Source organism: Peromyscus eremicus, chromosome 15 (genome assembly GCF_949786415.1).
Source record: "Peromyscus eremicus chromosome 15, PerEre_H2_v1, whole genome shotgun sequence".
NCBI lineage: Eukaryota > Metazoa > Chordata > Mammalia > Rodentia > Cricetidae > Peromyscus > Peromyscus eremicus.
In genome coordinates, this window is record NC_081431.1 from 62470597 (window position 1) to 62486119 (window position 15523).

Here is a 15523-nt window from a genome sequence, read left to right on the forward strand (position 1 = left end):
AGTAGTTATTTATAAGACAGTAGTCCTGTCAAAATTGATGTATAGACTCGTGTACTATCCATTAAAACTCAATAAATTTGTTGTAAGAAATTACCACTTCACTTCTAAAATTTCTCTGAAATATTGATATATAATAGTTATCATGCACTTGAAGAATTAAAAAAATAATGATGATTCCTATTATTGGCTTTTGAGACACTCTAAATCTCCAGTAATTAAGGCAGTGTGTGTACAGATGAGTAATCAATCGATGGATTAGGAACAGACCATTCGTAAGTATTCAGTTGATGGTCCCTGAAGGCAACAATGTAATTTGAAGAGCTTGTCCAATGGTGCTAGATAAAATGGCTGTTTGAAAATGGGGAGTAATGAGCCTATAGAAGATATGCTTGGAGCTTTGCCAGAGCCCTTGGATGTTTTCATGGCACCAGGCATTTTTTGTGCCTCTCTGCCTGACTTATGGCTGCTGACACATGCCCAAGTCTGTCCGGGGATTGACACAGGAACTCATCTCACCTTTCCAAAGCCTTGCTTTTAAGTAGACTCAAAAATATCTAAGCAGGGTGCTGATGGTGCACGCCTTTAATCCCAGCACTTGGGAGGCAGAGCCAAGCAGATCTCTGTGAGTTCGAGGCCAGCCTGGACTACAGGGCAAGATCCAGGACAGACACCAAAGCTATACAAAGAAACCCTGTCTCGAACCCCGCCCCCCCCAAAAAAAAGTACCTAAAAGATCTACATCCACCCAGCACAGCCATAAGTACTCAAGTGCTAGTTATGTAGTTGTGTAAGACACAGAAGTGGCCTTGCCTATGGAAGGGGCATTTCTGTGGTGTAAAAATGCCCCTGAGATTCTGTCAGGACTTTATCTGAAATTTTGATTTCTTTTAATTTTATCCTCATTTACCTTTGTTCTTGTTTCTTATGGGCATTGTAAACATTTTCTTTATAAATAGTTTGCAATGGATTGTTAACTCAAGATCTACTCTTGGAAGAACTTAGCTAGTACCCCAGTACAATCAACACACACACACACACACACACACACACACACACACACACTGAACACAAATGAATACACGACCTGAACTATAGATATAAATGTGACAGCTCATCCTACAAAACTTAAAGAAGAAATATGGAAGAATGTTTTCAAGGCTTTGGACAAGGAAAACATTTCTCCAGACAAATGTTATAGCTTGTATAAAGTAAAACAATACATTTGGCATCAATACAACTAATATTTCTAACAAAATAAATCAAAATCTTGTGAAGAAAGTAAGAGAATGTAAAGCTTTGGAAACTTTAACAATGTGGGGTTGGGGATTTAGCTCAGTGGTAGAGCACTTGCCTAGCAAGTGCAAGGCCCTGGGTTCAGTCCTCAGCTCTGGAAAAAAAAGGAAACTTTAACAATGCATATTATCTGATCTAGCATTCACATCCACAATGCTTGCAAATTTTCTTCAATCAACAAAAATAGAGTTATTAAAATAAATTACTCAATAATCACCTTTAAAATAAGATATTTAATGCTGTTTGAAGATTTCTAATAATAAATATGTACCTACCTTTTAGCAAGGCTATCCCACTTTTTAAATACAGGCTAATGAGTAATGACTGTGTAGCTTTTGACTCTTACAGTATACTCAAATTAACTACTACTGTGGCTATACCCCTAAGCTGGAAATGAAACAAATACCCTTTAACAAGGAACACTTAAAGGAATGGTGCTATGTTCTTCTCTCAAGCACCCAAAAGGCAATCTATTGACTGTCCAATAACATTTATAAATCACCTAAACACTATGTTAAGCCAAAGAAGCTGAACATAAAAGAACTGTGTGATTCCTTTAATGTATACTGAAAGACACAACGTTAACTAATGAAATCAACTTAAAAGAGTACATGAAGTTACAGGAAGTTCAAAGCAGGCAAATTTTATGGGTGTAATAGAAGTAAGAATAATGGCTAAGTGCAGATGAGAAATTGTGTGTAAACTGAAAAGTTACATCAAAGATGTTGTGAGGAGCAGAAACTGACTCATATTTTCATGTGTTTGATAGTTAATAAGATAAATATAAAAGTAAAAACATTTTCAAAAGCTTAAAATTTCCTAGGATTAGGAGCTAAAATATGTACATAAAACCATAAACCTGAGCATAGTTAATATGAGAAAAATGAAGCTGGGTAAAGACGCACCCCACAGTGGGAGCTGCGATTTTAAAATTAAAGTCATGGTCTTCTAATACACGAAAGCATTTGAACTTAGGATTTGTCACAGACAAATAAACATATATTCAGGGCATCACTCCAGCTTGCTCATAGTGGGGTTTCAAAAGCGCAATGTAGATGATAAAGAGAATCTCACCCCTACACACAAAAATAGTCTAAAAGAAAAGGAGAACAGATGAATATTTTCTCAACAGATCTGTAAACATGAATTATTATGTAAAACAGTTGGTGAAAATGTAACCTTCTGTCTCTGATTACAGGTTACATTCATAAAGACAGGAAGTTTGAGGGGAAAGAGAAACAATGTACAGTACGGCATTAATTCATAATTCATGATTTTGTTCCTAATTCAAAGTCTGTCACATTTGTGTGCAGAGAAATATGTGTGTAGAATATATATAATCTATATTTTTATAAAAATGAAGTCAATCATTACTGTATTAAACCAGTCAAGAATACAATACAGTTTCCTTAAAAGAAAGGCAGAGAAAAAAATAAAAAGGGAAAATGTGTGAAAATACAGAAAAAACACACAAACAAGAAAAGGAAGGAAATGACGCTCTTTATCACAGGAGTCCACGGGAAAGTTCTGATGTAAAAAATATCAGCTGAACGTTACAGAGGCCAGCATTTGTGAACTTCATTGTGTTAAGTAGCATGGTACCAAAATATAGAGGGGAGCTATCATGACAGCAGGAAGAATGTGATGGAAACATAACTGTGGTGGCATTCTCTAATAGACAGCTGGCATCTATAACTTTTCAATAGGCTAATGGCAGATAATGGCTCAAGGATATTGAAAATATAATAAATGGAGCTGAAATTTTTCAATATACATGTACTCTCACAAAAACAATAATTTTGGCCAGAAACTGTGGAGCCTTAACAAATCTGAATCAAGTAGCAATTGCCTATGAAAACGTGTGTGTGTGTGTGTGTGTGTGTGTGTGTGTGTGTGTGTACAAACAAAAATTACTAAATTAATGCTTAAGCAATTAGACGTTGTTTTGAAATTGAAAAACTGACCTCTACTTTGTACAAGTGTTCAGGGAAGAAGGATACTTGTGACATAGAGGGCTTTGTGACAGTTGGAACACCAAGTGTCAGATGACAGGTCAGAATCAGGCCTGACACACTCAGGCGGGGCTGCCATGCTCAATTCAAACCCTTAAAGGTCTTCATCACTACAAAGTACAGTGAAGGCATTTAAAAGCACAATATTCTAGTTAGAAAATGTATACATTGAAACCCAAGGAAAATGGGATGAATGCAAGAAAGAACTTAATACATTAGAAAACAAGAATTTAAAAATTAGAATCAATGAAGACTATACCACTAAAACAAACTCCTGACAAAACTATACAAGTAAGAGAAAGAAGGATAAAAATCCAGTGAGGCTCTCCCACTTCATCCTCATGAACTTTAGACCAACAGCTGTGGAGCCTGCATGGGACTGGACTAGACCCTCTGCGTGTGTAACTTGGTCTGTTCACGGGGCCTCTGGTGGTGGGATCAGGATCTATCCCTGGTGCATTAGCTGGCTTTTGGAGCCCATTATTGATGGTGGGATGCCTTGCACAGCCTTGATGCAGCAGAGAGGGGATTGGTCCTGCCTCATCTGAATATACCAGGCTTTGCTGACTCCCCATGGGGCGGCCTTACCTTTTTGGAGGAGGGAATAGGGGGTGGGTTAGTGGGGGGAAGGCTAGTGGGGGAGCCAGAGGAGGGATGAGCGGGGGATCTGTAGCTGGTATGCAAAATGAGTAAAAAAATTCTTAATACAGAAAAAAAAAATCCAATGAGCCAAAAGGAAAGCTGATGTCTACACATACACAGAAAGCTTTTTCAGGGAGATTTTAAACATGTATCAGAAAGAACTCTGCATAATAAGTTCAGAGAGAGATTCCAGTCCTGTCTTGACTGATCAGCTTGAAAGCAACTGAGGAGGTGACCCCCATCCCTAGACAAAGCTGCTGGTTTCACAGCTCGTGGAGTATCACGATCTCCTAGTTTCACCCACTGTCTCAAGCATGCAGAGATGCAGGCTATTTCATAGCACCAACGGGCCACGTTTAGAACATCAGTACCCAAAAGGAGAAAATAAATCAACTCACTTAAATACACCACAAAAGTGCTCTATTTCGGTTATGTAATGCTGGTACTAAAATAAGTTTCAGAAAACCAAATGTTCTGTTTTAAAATTCAATGAGCTCTCAGTGAAGGGACTGTCTTTTAAAGCCCCTGCTATAAAAACCTTGTGGAATAGCACCAGAATGCATCAGTTTACACACATATAAACAGATCCTCATCACAGTTCATGCTAAGTACTCATTCAAGAAAATCTAAACTCCATGCTTGCAGGAGAGAAAGAGGGAAGGAGGCAGAGACAGAGAGAGAGAGACAGAGAGAGAGAGAGAGACAGAAGCAAATAATGAGGTAGAGGAGAGAGGTGGAGACAGAGGAGAAATTTGAGAACATATACCGATTGTCTATACTTCAAGTTAATGATATTGAGAATCAAAGAGATCAGACTCTATGAGAGAAAATCAGAGCAGTCATATTAAATTTAAAAACAGAAGTTGCTGTAAAATGTTCTTACTGGGTTCTTGTTTTTCTGCCCCAATGCATGAGGTAAGTAAGGTTTCTCCCTTTCAGCAAGAACACTCTTTCCATGTGGCTCTGGAAACCAGCCTGGTTCAAAAGTGATATTAGACCTCAGTGCACTGGGGTAAAATACCCAGAGTGATAAACTGTCTTTGGCTGAGTGCCAATTACAATTTAGCAGAACTCAGAATTCACATTTGAGTTGATGGGAAATCACCACCATTCTCCTCTGGCTTTCAGCTGAGTCAAAGAAAAATATTGGACAGCCCGAGGATCTTGGTCATTATACATGTACTCTAGAGACCGACACCTCTTGTTAAATAAGGTCAGGAGAGGCTGAGAAAGTGCTTGGAGCACTAGACATTGGGGCAAATTGCTTCCTGAAACAAAACACAGCTTGCAGAAATGGTGCTAAGTGGCGTTCATCTGTAATGAAACCTCATGGCTCACAGACTTCCCCAAGTCATGCCAGAGCACTGTGAATATAGAAGAAGCAGATCAGTTCTCAGGAAACAGGCATCCATTTCTGTGTCTTCTAAGCAGAGTCTGCCTGAGGGAACAATGGTGATGCTCCATACTGGCTTTCACTAGAGGATGACACACTCATGCAGAGAGAGAGGGGAAGGGTAGAAAGAGGGTGCGTTATGCAGTGTTAAGTCAGTGATAAAATTCAGATTCCATTACACTTAAGGCCAGTGCAGTTTCTTTTTGAACCTTCCCCTGTGACATTCGTCAGTCCTGGTGACAATACACCGCTGTCACTGTTTGATTATGAGTCTTCATCTGAACTAGTCTTCAGAGAGCATCTTGTTCCGTCTGTCTGAAGGGAGGAGACACGTGGATATCTGCCTTCATCAGCCTTGCTCTGGTACCCAGCTAGACAGGAATTAGTTAATGTTCACACAGATTGTTTGCTAAGCCTAAGACACAGTTCTCAAGGTAGTTTTCAGCCTTGCTTCCGCAGAAAATGATTCAGTTTGATAATCATCACCAAGACCTTTGCTTTCTTAAGCATGTCAATATTTATGTCTTAAGCAATTGGCAAATCTCCAAGAAAATCCATAAATAGAAAATCTGTATCACCTCATGGTTAAAAATGTCTGCAGAGATTGGTAGTATAAATAAATACATCTATACCTGAGTAGTATATTATATTCAAGTATATAAGATAGAAGAATCTAGAAATTTATAAAACAGTTTGAAAAATATGGGATTCTAAGAATATTCAGGAGGGATATAGAGTCAGGGGAAACAACAAAACAACAAAAATGAATTAGCTAAAAAAGTGTGATAAATAAAGGCTAAGTATAAACATATGCATTTGTTTGACTATAAGAACTTAAATATGCATATATTTATTTTTATACACATAAAATACATCTCTCCCCCATTGAATAAATGTCACATGGCAACAGATAGAGACCAACAAAGAAAAAACACAACTGACTAAAATGCAGAGAACAAGTGACTGTGTGGTGCCCAGCCCCAGCTGATCCACCTACAATACAACTTATGCACCAAGGCTCACAGAACATAATGGAAGAGTGGGTGGAAAGATTTCTAAGAGCCTGAGGAACAAGGACTTTGGCTGTGAGATTTAGCATCTTATAAATGTCAGAGGCACACCCATGAAGTCTCATTGACATGGCTGCCTAAATAAAACCCAACCAAGAATGACAGCAGGCAACATGCTAACATGGAAGGAGAAAATCTTATGAGGTCTTGACCTTAGACAAAGGACTATAGCTAACTAAGGAATGATGACATAAGGAAAATGTATCTTCCCCAAGGAAGAGCACCACAAACTGGTTATCCAATACAACCCAATACCAAGTGGCTAGCCCTAGGGTCATACAAATACATACAAATCATATTGTAAGGACTGAGCAGGATATATATTAATTGTTGATATATATGTATGTATATTGTTTATATATATGATATACATACATACATACATACATATACATATATCAGTGTGTGTGTGTGTGAAGGGTTGGAGGGTAGAAAGGAAAAAAGGAGAAAATTGTGTAATTATATTTAATTTCAATGAATAAAAGCATTTTAAAAAGGAAAACATAGGTAAAACAACGATGTTTTTGAACGAGTCAGCACTATTGGTTGGGGAAACTCTTCTATGGACAATCAAGTAGGTATCTTTTTTAAATTAAAGCATTGTAGAAAAGTGAGCAAGTTGGAATAAAGAATAAATGATATAGACATGTCATGGGAATGAAAAAATCTCCCAAGCATATGAAATAGTAAAACCTAGGTGTCCCCATTTCCTTCAGTTTCTGCCTTGGACTGATTTAGTTTTCTTCACCTCATTGTTGGCCTCCAGTTCTTCCTCCCAACACATTTCCAGTGCCCCCACTGCCATTTATAACACATGGCTTTGTTCCTCCAACTGCTTTGCAATGAGCAAGATGATCAGCAGTCCAGTGATTTAACTATCCAGTATCTCATTTGGGGGATTTGATTAAATAAAACAAAAGTTTTATTTCAGAAAAAGAATATCTTTTGTTTTTTTGTGAGACTGAATAGGAATTTATGTGTGTGGAGGAAGAGATATTTCCTACAGAGCTTGAACAGATCCTATGGCAGCCCTTTGGTTCCCCGCCCATTGCAGTCAATACAAAGGGTGAACTACAGGCTTCTGTTCCATTTCTCTTCTTCTGTCAACACTAACTATAAACACCCTCACCTTCCACATGTCATTTCTACTCTAAATACCCTGCAACAATAGCTGCCATTGTCCTCATGTCCTGATAAGGATCCTGTAATCCAGAAGTTTAATTGCCAGGCCACCATCATACTTGAAGACACATGCAAGTCATTTATACATTGGTGGAGTGGAAAAAAATAAGAATAAGGAATTTGTTTCACTAACGTATGTTGCACTTCTGACTATTAAAAGAGAATTTGGTAAGATAGCAGTGAACGGACCTGCTAAATCAACATATGGTTCAGGGGATAATTATGAAATCATGGTTTCCTCTTCCTCAGGAAATGTGTATTAAAATGTTAATTAAACTTCAGGCACAATGATCCAGCTTCCTGTCTGCAATGCTCATCTCCATCGCCAGCACTGATTAGCTCTGAGGATGCTGGGGCATTATGCAAAGATCTCACAACTCGATACAACTGTGCAATATACTTAGATATAGGGGAAGTAATCAGCTGTGAGTTCTGATTACCATTCCCATTCAAAGTCTGTGTTTACAGTGAGATTAGCATGGTGGATGGGAGAAGACCTGGTCCCAGTGGTCAGGGCACCAACAAGGATCTGACATCTTAACACTGTTGTTATGAAAGAGTGTTACATACATTTATCACAGTGATGGTCACATGAGACTGCTCAAAGTTATTATTGCTGTTGTCAAGGCTATTATTACTATCATTATGTAACACTACACAAGCTTTTGCAGGAACAACCTTCTCATTTCACACTGACAAGCGAGCAATTGTCTATATCATCTTGAAGATGCATGAATGGACGTTAAAGTATTTTCTCCATCTCCACTTTCTAAACCCTCAAAAACCAGAATGAAAACACTTGGAAAAACTTTAAAGATGATAGCTTTCCCAAGGAATCAAATACAGATTGCCATGCCAGAACAACTTCAGAACCAATCCTGCAACAAAGAATTTAGCCTAATCACCAAATGCTTTGACCTGAGAGCAAGATTTTTACAGCAAAATTCTTAGACTTACTGGCATCTTCTGTGAATAAATTAGAACAAGTGAGGAAGGTCATAATCTCTACATTTACTTAAACTTCCTCAGGCTGCTCAGTCTTCCATATGTAGATTAATAATGATTATATTAATGTCTGTCTAAATGTGGGGAATATGTATCCTGTCATGGAAAAGTTTTGCAGACTTAAAACCCTTTGCTGTTAAAATAAACACAACATTTTAAAGAAAGAATAGCGTTCAGCCTGACTAGATCTCAATTCTTCCAAAATTAAGTGAGTTAATGATCTAAACCCCAAACCTCTGGCTACAGACATCCTAAGATTGTCAGCTCAGCACTTGTTAAATGGAGAACTTTGCTCTAACTTGCAGCCCAACAATCACCTACAGTAAGTAGTACTTAACTAGACAGATTAGTAATATGATTAGAGGTAACAGTCTTACCCTGTGCCTGGCCCCAAATACGTGACTCAAAATGTAAACTTTCAGTATATTTAAATTGCCCCAAAATAAATGATGATGAACTACTAAAGAATAGCATTACAGTGGAGTGTGCTACTGATGGGTCATTTTAGATTTGGTTGCCTTCAGAATTACTCAGCAGATAAAAATAGCACATGTCAGAACTCACTGAAGGTTGCAGTAATTAGAAGAAATCAATAATTAGTAAATGCAAATGTGAGTTATTAGCTCATTTCAAAGATACTTTCCATTGTAGCAGTAAGATTTCTCTAACTGTTCCCCACTTCATCAGTGGGATAATGTAACTTGATGCATCTGAGTTTTTTCTTTGCAATATTTGGAACTCATCCTTGTTTTTCTTTCCCTATCTTCAAACAGAAACATAACTTTAAAATGTCAAATTTTACCATATGGAAACACTGTTGCAATTAGGCTATTTAATATTATCCATATTGCTGTTATGTTTTCATTTTTCTAAGAAAGGAAAAATAAAGCAAATGGCTTGCCTAAATTTTTTTTTCAGCTCGTAGAAGCAGCAACATAGGAAAAAGACCGTCTCATCTTTGGGAAAACAGGAAAAGGCAAATACAGAGTCATGAACAGAAGCAGCATCGCACAGTGGGGTTGAACTCTTAGGAGGAAATTGATACTTCCAGGATGAAAATGGAACAGAACCAAGACATTATAATGAGAGTCATTTGGTGCTGGAGGAGACCCCTTAAAAATGGTGCCTAGCTGACTCACAGCATGATCATTATAGGCTCTTTTCCTTGTTCACATTCTCAACATAAATGCCTCAGAAGAGGCAATGGTGTTTTAAATTGCTCATTCTCGTTTGTAATTTTTCATTTGTTTTTCTTTCTCTTCCAGTTATGGGTGGGTTCTTGGGAAAGATTCCTTTCCCATGTAACTAGAGGAGAGCCTTGAAAACTCACACTGTAAACTTATAGAGAACAACAGAGAAGGAAACAGTGGAAGATTTGAGCATCAACAAAGGAAATTACCTGTGGGCATCTGCTCCATGTTCCCCACTCAGACATGACACATTCACTGGGACACGGAAGAGAACAGGCCTGGGTTTCTGGGGGAGCATCATCCTGGTTGCACAGGCTCCTGTCCACTACTCCTCCCTCACTGTCAGCAGTACTCACACACCTGTTGGACAGTGGTGGGCATAAAGATAGATACATTTAAATTAGGACCAGCAGCTAAAAGAGGAAAAACAAACCGACAGCCCAATCTTCTTCATCCAGTGGTCTTTTATTGAGTGATAACTCAAAAAAGAACCCTTGATGTAGAACACATCAAAAAAATTACCCATTACTAAGTAGGCTTCATCCCAGGGATGCAAGGATGGTTCAACATAAGAAAATCTGTCAATGTAATACACCATATAAACAAACTGAAAGAAAAAAAACACGTGATCATCTCATTAGATACTGAAAAAGCCTTTGACAAAATCCAACACCCCTTTTTGATAAAGGTCTTGGAGTGATCAGGAATACAAGGAACATACCTAAACATAATAAAGGCAATTTACAGCAAGCCAACAGCCAACATCAAATTAAATGGAGAGAAACTCAAAGCGATTCCACTAAAATCAGGAACAAGACAAGGCTGTCCACTCTCCCCATATTTATTCAATATAGTACTTGAAGTTCTAGCCAGAGCAATAAGACAGCAAAAGGACATCAAAGGGATAGAAATTGGAAAGGGAGAAGTCAAACTTTCACTATTTACAGATGATATGATAGTATACATGAATGACCCCAAAAATTCTACCAGGGAACTCCTACAGCTGATAAACTCCTTCAGTAATATGGCAGAATACAAGATTAACTCAAAAAAATTAGTAGCCCTCCTATATACAAATGATAAATGGGTTGAGAAAGAAATCAGAGAAACATCACCTTTTACAATAGCCACAAATAATATAAAATACATTGGTGTAACTTGAACTAAGCAAGTGAAAGACCTATGTGATAAGAACTTTAAGTGGCTGAAGAAAGAAATTGAAGAGGATATTAGAAAATGTAAAGATTTCCCATGCTTATGGATAGGTAGGATTAACAGTAAAAATGGCAATCTTTTTTTTTGTTGTTTTTTTTCGAGACAGGGTTTCTCTAAAAATGGCAATTTTACCAAATGCAATCTACAGATTCAATGCAATCCCCATCAAAATCCCAACACAATTCTTCACAGACCTGGAAAGAACAATACTCAACTTCGTATGAAAAAACAAAAAACCCAGAATAGTTAAAAGAATCCTGTACAATAAAGCCACCTCTGGAGGCATCACCATCCCTGACTTCAAGATCTACTATAGAGCTATAGTAATAAAAATAGCTTGGTACTGGCATAAAAACTGACATGTGGACCAATGGAATCAAATTGAAGACCCTGACTTTAACCCCCACACACCTATGAACACCTGATTTTTGACAAAGCCAAAACTGTACAATGGAAAAAAGAAAGCATCTCCAACAAATGGTGTTGGCATAACTGGATGCCAATATGTAGAAGATTGCAAATAGATCCATATCTGTCACCATGCACAAAACTCAAGTCCAAGTGGATCAAAGACCTAAACATAAATCCAGTTACACTGAACCTGATAGAAGAGAAAGTAGGAAGTATTCTTGAATGCATTGGCACTGGAGATCACTTCCTAAATATAACACCAGTAGCACAGACATTGAGAGCAACAATTAATAAATGGGACCTCTTGAAACTAAGAAGCTTTTGTAGGGCAAAGACATGGTCAATAAGACAAAATGACAGCCTATAGGATGGGAAAATATCTTCACCGACCCCACATCTGACAGAGGGTTGATCTCCAAAATATATAAAAAACTCAAGAAACTAGACATCAAAATAATGAACAATCCAATTAGAAAATTGGCTACAGAGCTAAACAGAGAATTCTCAAAGGAAGAATCTCAGATTGCTGAGAGACATTTGAGGAATTGCTCAATATCCTTATTCATGAGGGAAATGCAAATCAAAATGACTCTGACATACAATCTTACACCTGTTAGAATGGCTAACATCAAAAACACTGAGGACAGCTTATGTTGGAGAGGATGTGGAGCAAGGGGAACACTCCTACACTGTTGATGGGAGTGCAAACTTGTACAGTCACTTTGGAAATCAGTATGGCTTTTCTCAGAAAATCAGGAATCAATCTTCCTCAAGATCCAGCTGTACCACTCTTGGGCATATACCCAAGGGATGCTGAATCATACCACAAGGATACATACTCAACCATGTTCATAGCATCATTATTCATAATATCTAGAACCTGGAAACAACCTAGATGCACCTCAACTAAAGAATGGATAATGAAAATGTGGTACATTTTGTATTACACAATGGAGTACTACTCAGCAGAGAAAAACAATGACATCATAAGGTTTTCAGACAAATGCATGGAACTTGAAAATACAATCCTGAGTGAGGTAACCCCGACTCAGAAGGGCAAACATGGTATGTACTCACTCATAATTGGATACTAAATGTAAAGCAAAGCATAACCAAACTTCAACCCATAGCTCCAGGGAGGCTAGCTAGCAGGAAGGACCCTAGGAAAGATGCATGGATCACCCAGTGAAGGATAAATAGATGAGATCTACATGAAAAAAATGGGAATGAGGGGAGTAATGGAGGGCAAGGGATGGGGGATGAGAACATAGGGGAATGGGAAGTTTGAGCTGGCACAGGGACAGAGTGGGAGAGCAAGGAAAGAGATACCATGATAAATGAAGACATCATGGGAATAGGGAGAAACAGAGTGCTAGGGAAGTTCCCAGGAATGCACAAGGATGACCCCACCTTAGACTACTGGCCATAGTCAAGAGGGTACCTGAACTGGCCTACTCTGGTGATCAGATGGCTGAATAGCCTAACTGTCATCATAGAACCCTCATTCAGTGACTGATGGAAGCAGATGCAGAGATCTATGGCCGGGCGCCAGGCCAAGCTCCAGGAGTCCAACCGATAAGAGAGAGGAGGGAGTCTATGAGCAAGGGACATTGAGATCATGATGGGAAAATGTACAGAGACAGCTAGCCAAACTAGTGGAAATGCATGAACTGTGGCCCAAAAGCTGAGGAGCCCCCATGGTACTGGACTAGGCCCTCTGGGTAGTCACGACAGTTGTTTAGCTTGAACTGTTTAGGGGGCCCCCAGGCAGGCAGTGGGATTGGGACCTGTCCCTGGTGCATGAGCTGGTTTTTTGGAACCTAGTGCCTATGGTGAGACACTCTGAACAGCCTTGGTGCAGGGAGGAGGGGCTTGGACCTGTCTCAACTGAATGTACCAGGCTCTGGAGGAGGTGGGAATAGGGGGTGGGTTGGGTGGGAAGGCTGGGGGTTGGGAGGAGAAAGGACAGGGGAATCTGTAGTTGGTAATTAAAATGAATAGATAATCTCTTAATAATAAAATAAAAAGGTAGGAAAAGTTTGAAAACAATAAAGATCCCTTGACACAGTAAGTAAAAGAATTTAGAAATGTCATGGGTAGTGGCCATCTTGTCCAGCACCCATTCTCCAGAGATGTAGAGTATACATAGATCCAGCACCAAGTGTATATTCCTTCAATTTTTACAAATCTTAAAAATTTCTTTCTCCGAATACTGAATAGATGACTTTGTTTAGGCCAGAACATTCATACTTCTCATGGCTCTTGTAAATCTTTCTCAAAGTTTCCAAACCATCTCCATATTTACTCCACATATTGTAGGGGATGGGAAAATAATTAATCATTAATAAAAGCATTTGAGTTTTACATGTCTGTGTGGTATGTGGCCATCACAGTCAAAGGGTAATGTGCAAACATTGTCATGGCCCACAAAAACCCAAGGATATACATTACACCTGTATGGTCAGCAGAACGTGAACTGAGATAAAGCACACACAATGATATCTGTCATCATGCTCTGTGTACACATGATGAGCATTCAATCATATCTAAATCACAGCACTCTACTCAAAATGGTTTAAGTGAAATACATGGACAATATCAAGGTTTGGCAGCAATGTTGGTGATATATAAATCATCTCACTCTGCAGCTTGGGAAAGTATGCAAAAACTGGTTGAGAGTTTCTACTCCACATAAGCTGGAATTTAAATAGAAATGTGTAAAGCTCACACCAAACAAACCACAAACTGGAGATGCTTACAGTGGCAGTTTTCATACACAACCAAGCCAGAAATAGTTCAACTGTTCAATATTCTCTAACAGCTGTATCCACTGCTTAAAATTGCATTGAATCTAGTGAAGGGTGAGAATGCATAGACTTTTTGGTACACAAAAGGGCATGGGTGGCAAAGGCCTGCTATTAAAGGTTGTCACACACAAAGTCTCTATACTCTGTGATGATTCTTTCATGTAGATGTTTTAATGTGAAGCAATATTAATTTATAGAGTCACAATAGTGGTGGCCCTTAGAAGAATGGCTAGTGACTAACAGGACATAGGAAATCTTAGAAATATTTTGTTTTTGACTTTGGGTTTGGTTGTATGAGTGCACTAGTGTTATGAAAACTTACCCGGCCATATTTCCATGGTGTGGCCATTTATCTATATTTGTATCTCAGAAACTTATTTTTAATTTACCCTTCCCCCAAATACTAAAGAGACATGCACTATCAGCCAGGCTCTTTTGTTAGATGTCAGAAATTATTTTTTGTCAATACTTATTGATTCATTTTTTTTTTTGAGTCAAGGTCTTATGTACTCCAGGGTGGCCTTTGCACTTCTAATGCTCCTGGCTTTACTTTTCAAGTGGTGAGGATTACAAGTACGGCCTAGCCTTATTGAATAAAGAATTCTAAGGGCTTCCTATGGTATCAGGGCCTGGTTATTGAGGTATAAAACCCTAAGAAAATTAGACACAGTTGCTATATTTGTGAGTGCTTTGTTCTAGTGATAACAATAAAAGTGAAGATGAAAACGTCAATGATATCCAGATGGTGGAACACATTTAATATCCTAAGATGTAGGAGTCTGAGGAAGGAGGATTGTGACTTTGGAGCTGTTTGAGGCCAGCCTGGGATAGATGGACTGGACACAAGGCATTTGCTGGTCTAATACTGTCAGGTATCAGGGTACTCACTGCATTTTAAGAGTGATGTTCTGAAGCACTGCGGTGCCCCCTCCCCAATTAGGCTATCTTTCACCAAAATAGTTTCTTTTAATACATTAAAATGAAAAAAAAAACTTTAGGAAATGGGGTGGAAAATGAAACAAGCTGTATGAGTAAAGTAATAAAAACCTAACCATTGTATACAGGAGAGTAACAGAGCATGGTGAGTAGAAAGAAAGAAAGGGTAATGTCTCCATCAGAGAGGCCTGGCACACAGTCAGCTCTGGGTTCCCACTTGTGAGTTAGGAGTCAACAGGAGAAGGAGGGACCATAGAATGGCTTAAGTATCTTTCATAGGACAAACTGAGAGATCTAGAAAGTGCTTTCTTTCTAGATTGCCTACACTGAGCTGATGCTCTTTTGTTTCACTGAGAAAGATAAGTAA

At 38.6% G+C, this 15523-nt stretch overlaps 1 protein-coding gene across 1 annotated transcript in view; it reads right to left on the reverse strand.

Annotated features, from left to right (window-relative positions):
- Nucleotides 1-15523, reverse strand: part of Thsd7b (thrombospondin type 1 domain containing 7B) — a 697290-nt gene that overhangs the window by 70565 nt on the left and 611202 nt on the right. The window contains exon 16 of the mRNA XM_059280451.1: nucleotides 9997-10147. Within this exon, the coding sequence (XP_059136434.1) occupies nucleotides 9997-10147 (151 nt within the window). The remainder of the gene's footprint in view (nucleotides 1-9996; nucleotides 10148-15523) is intronic.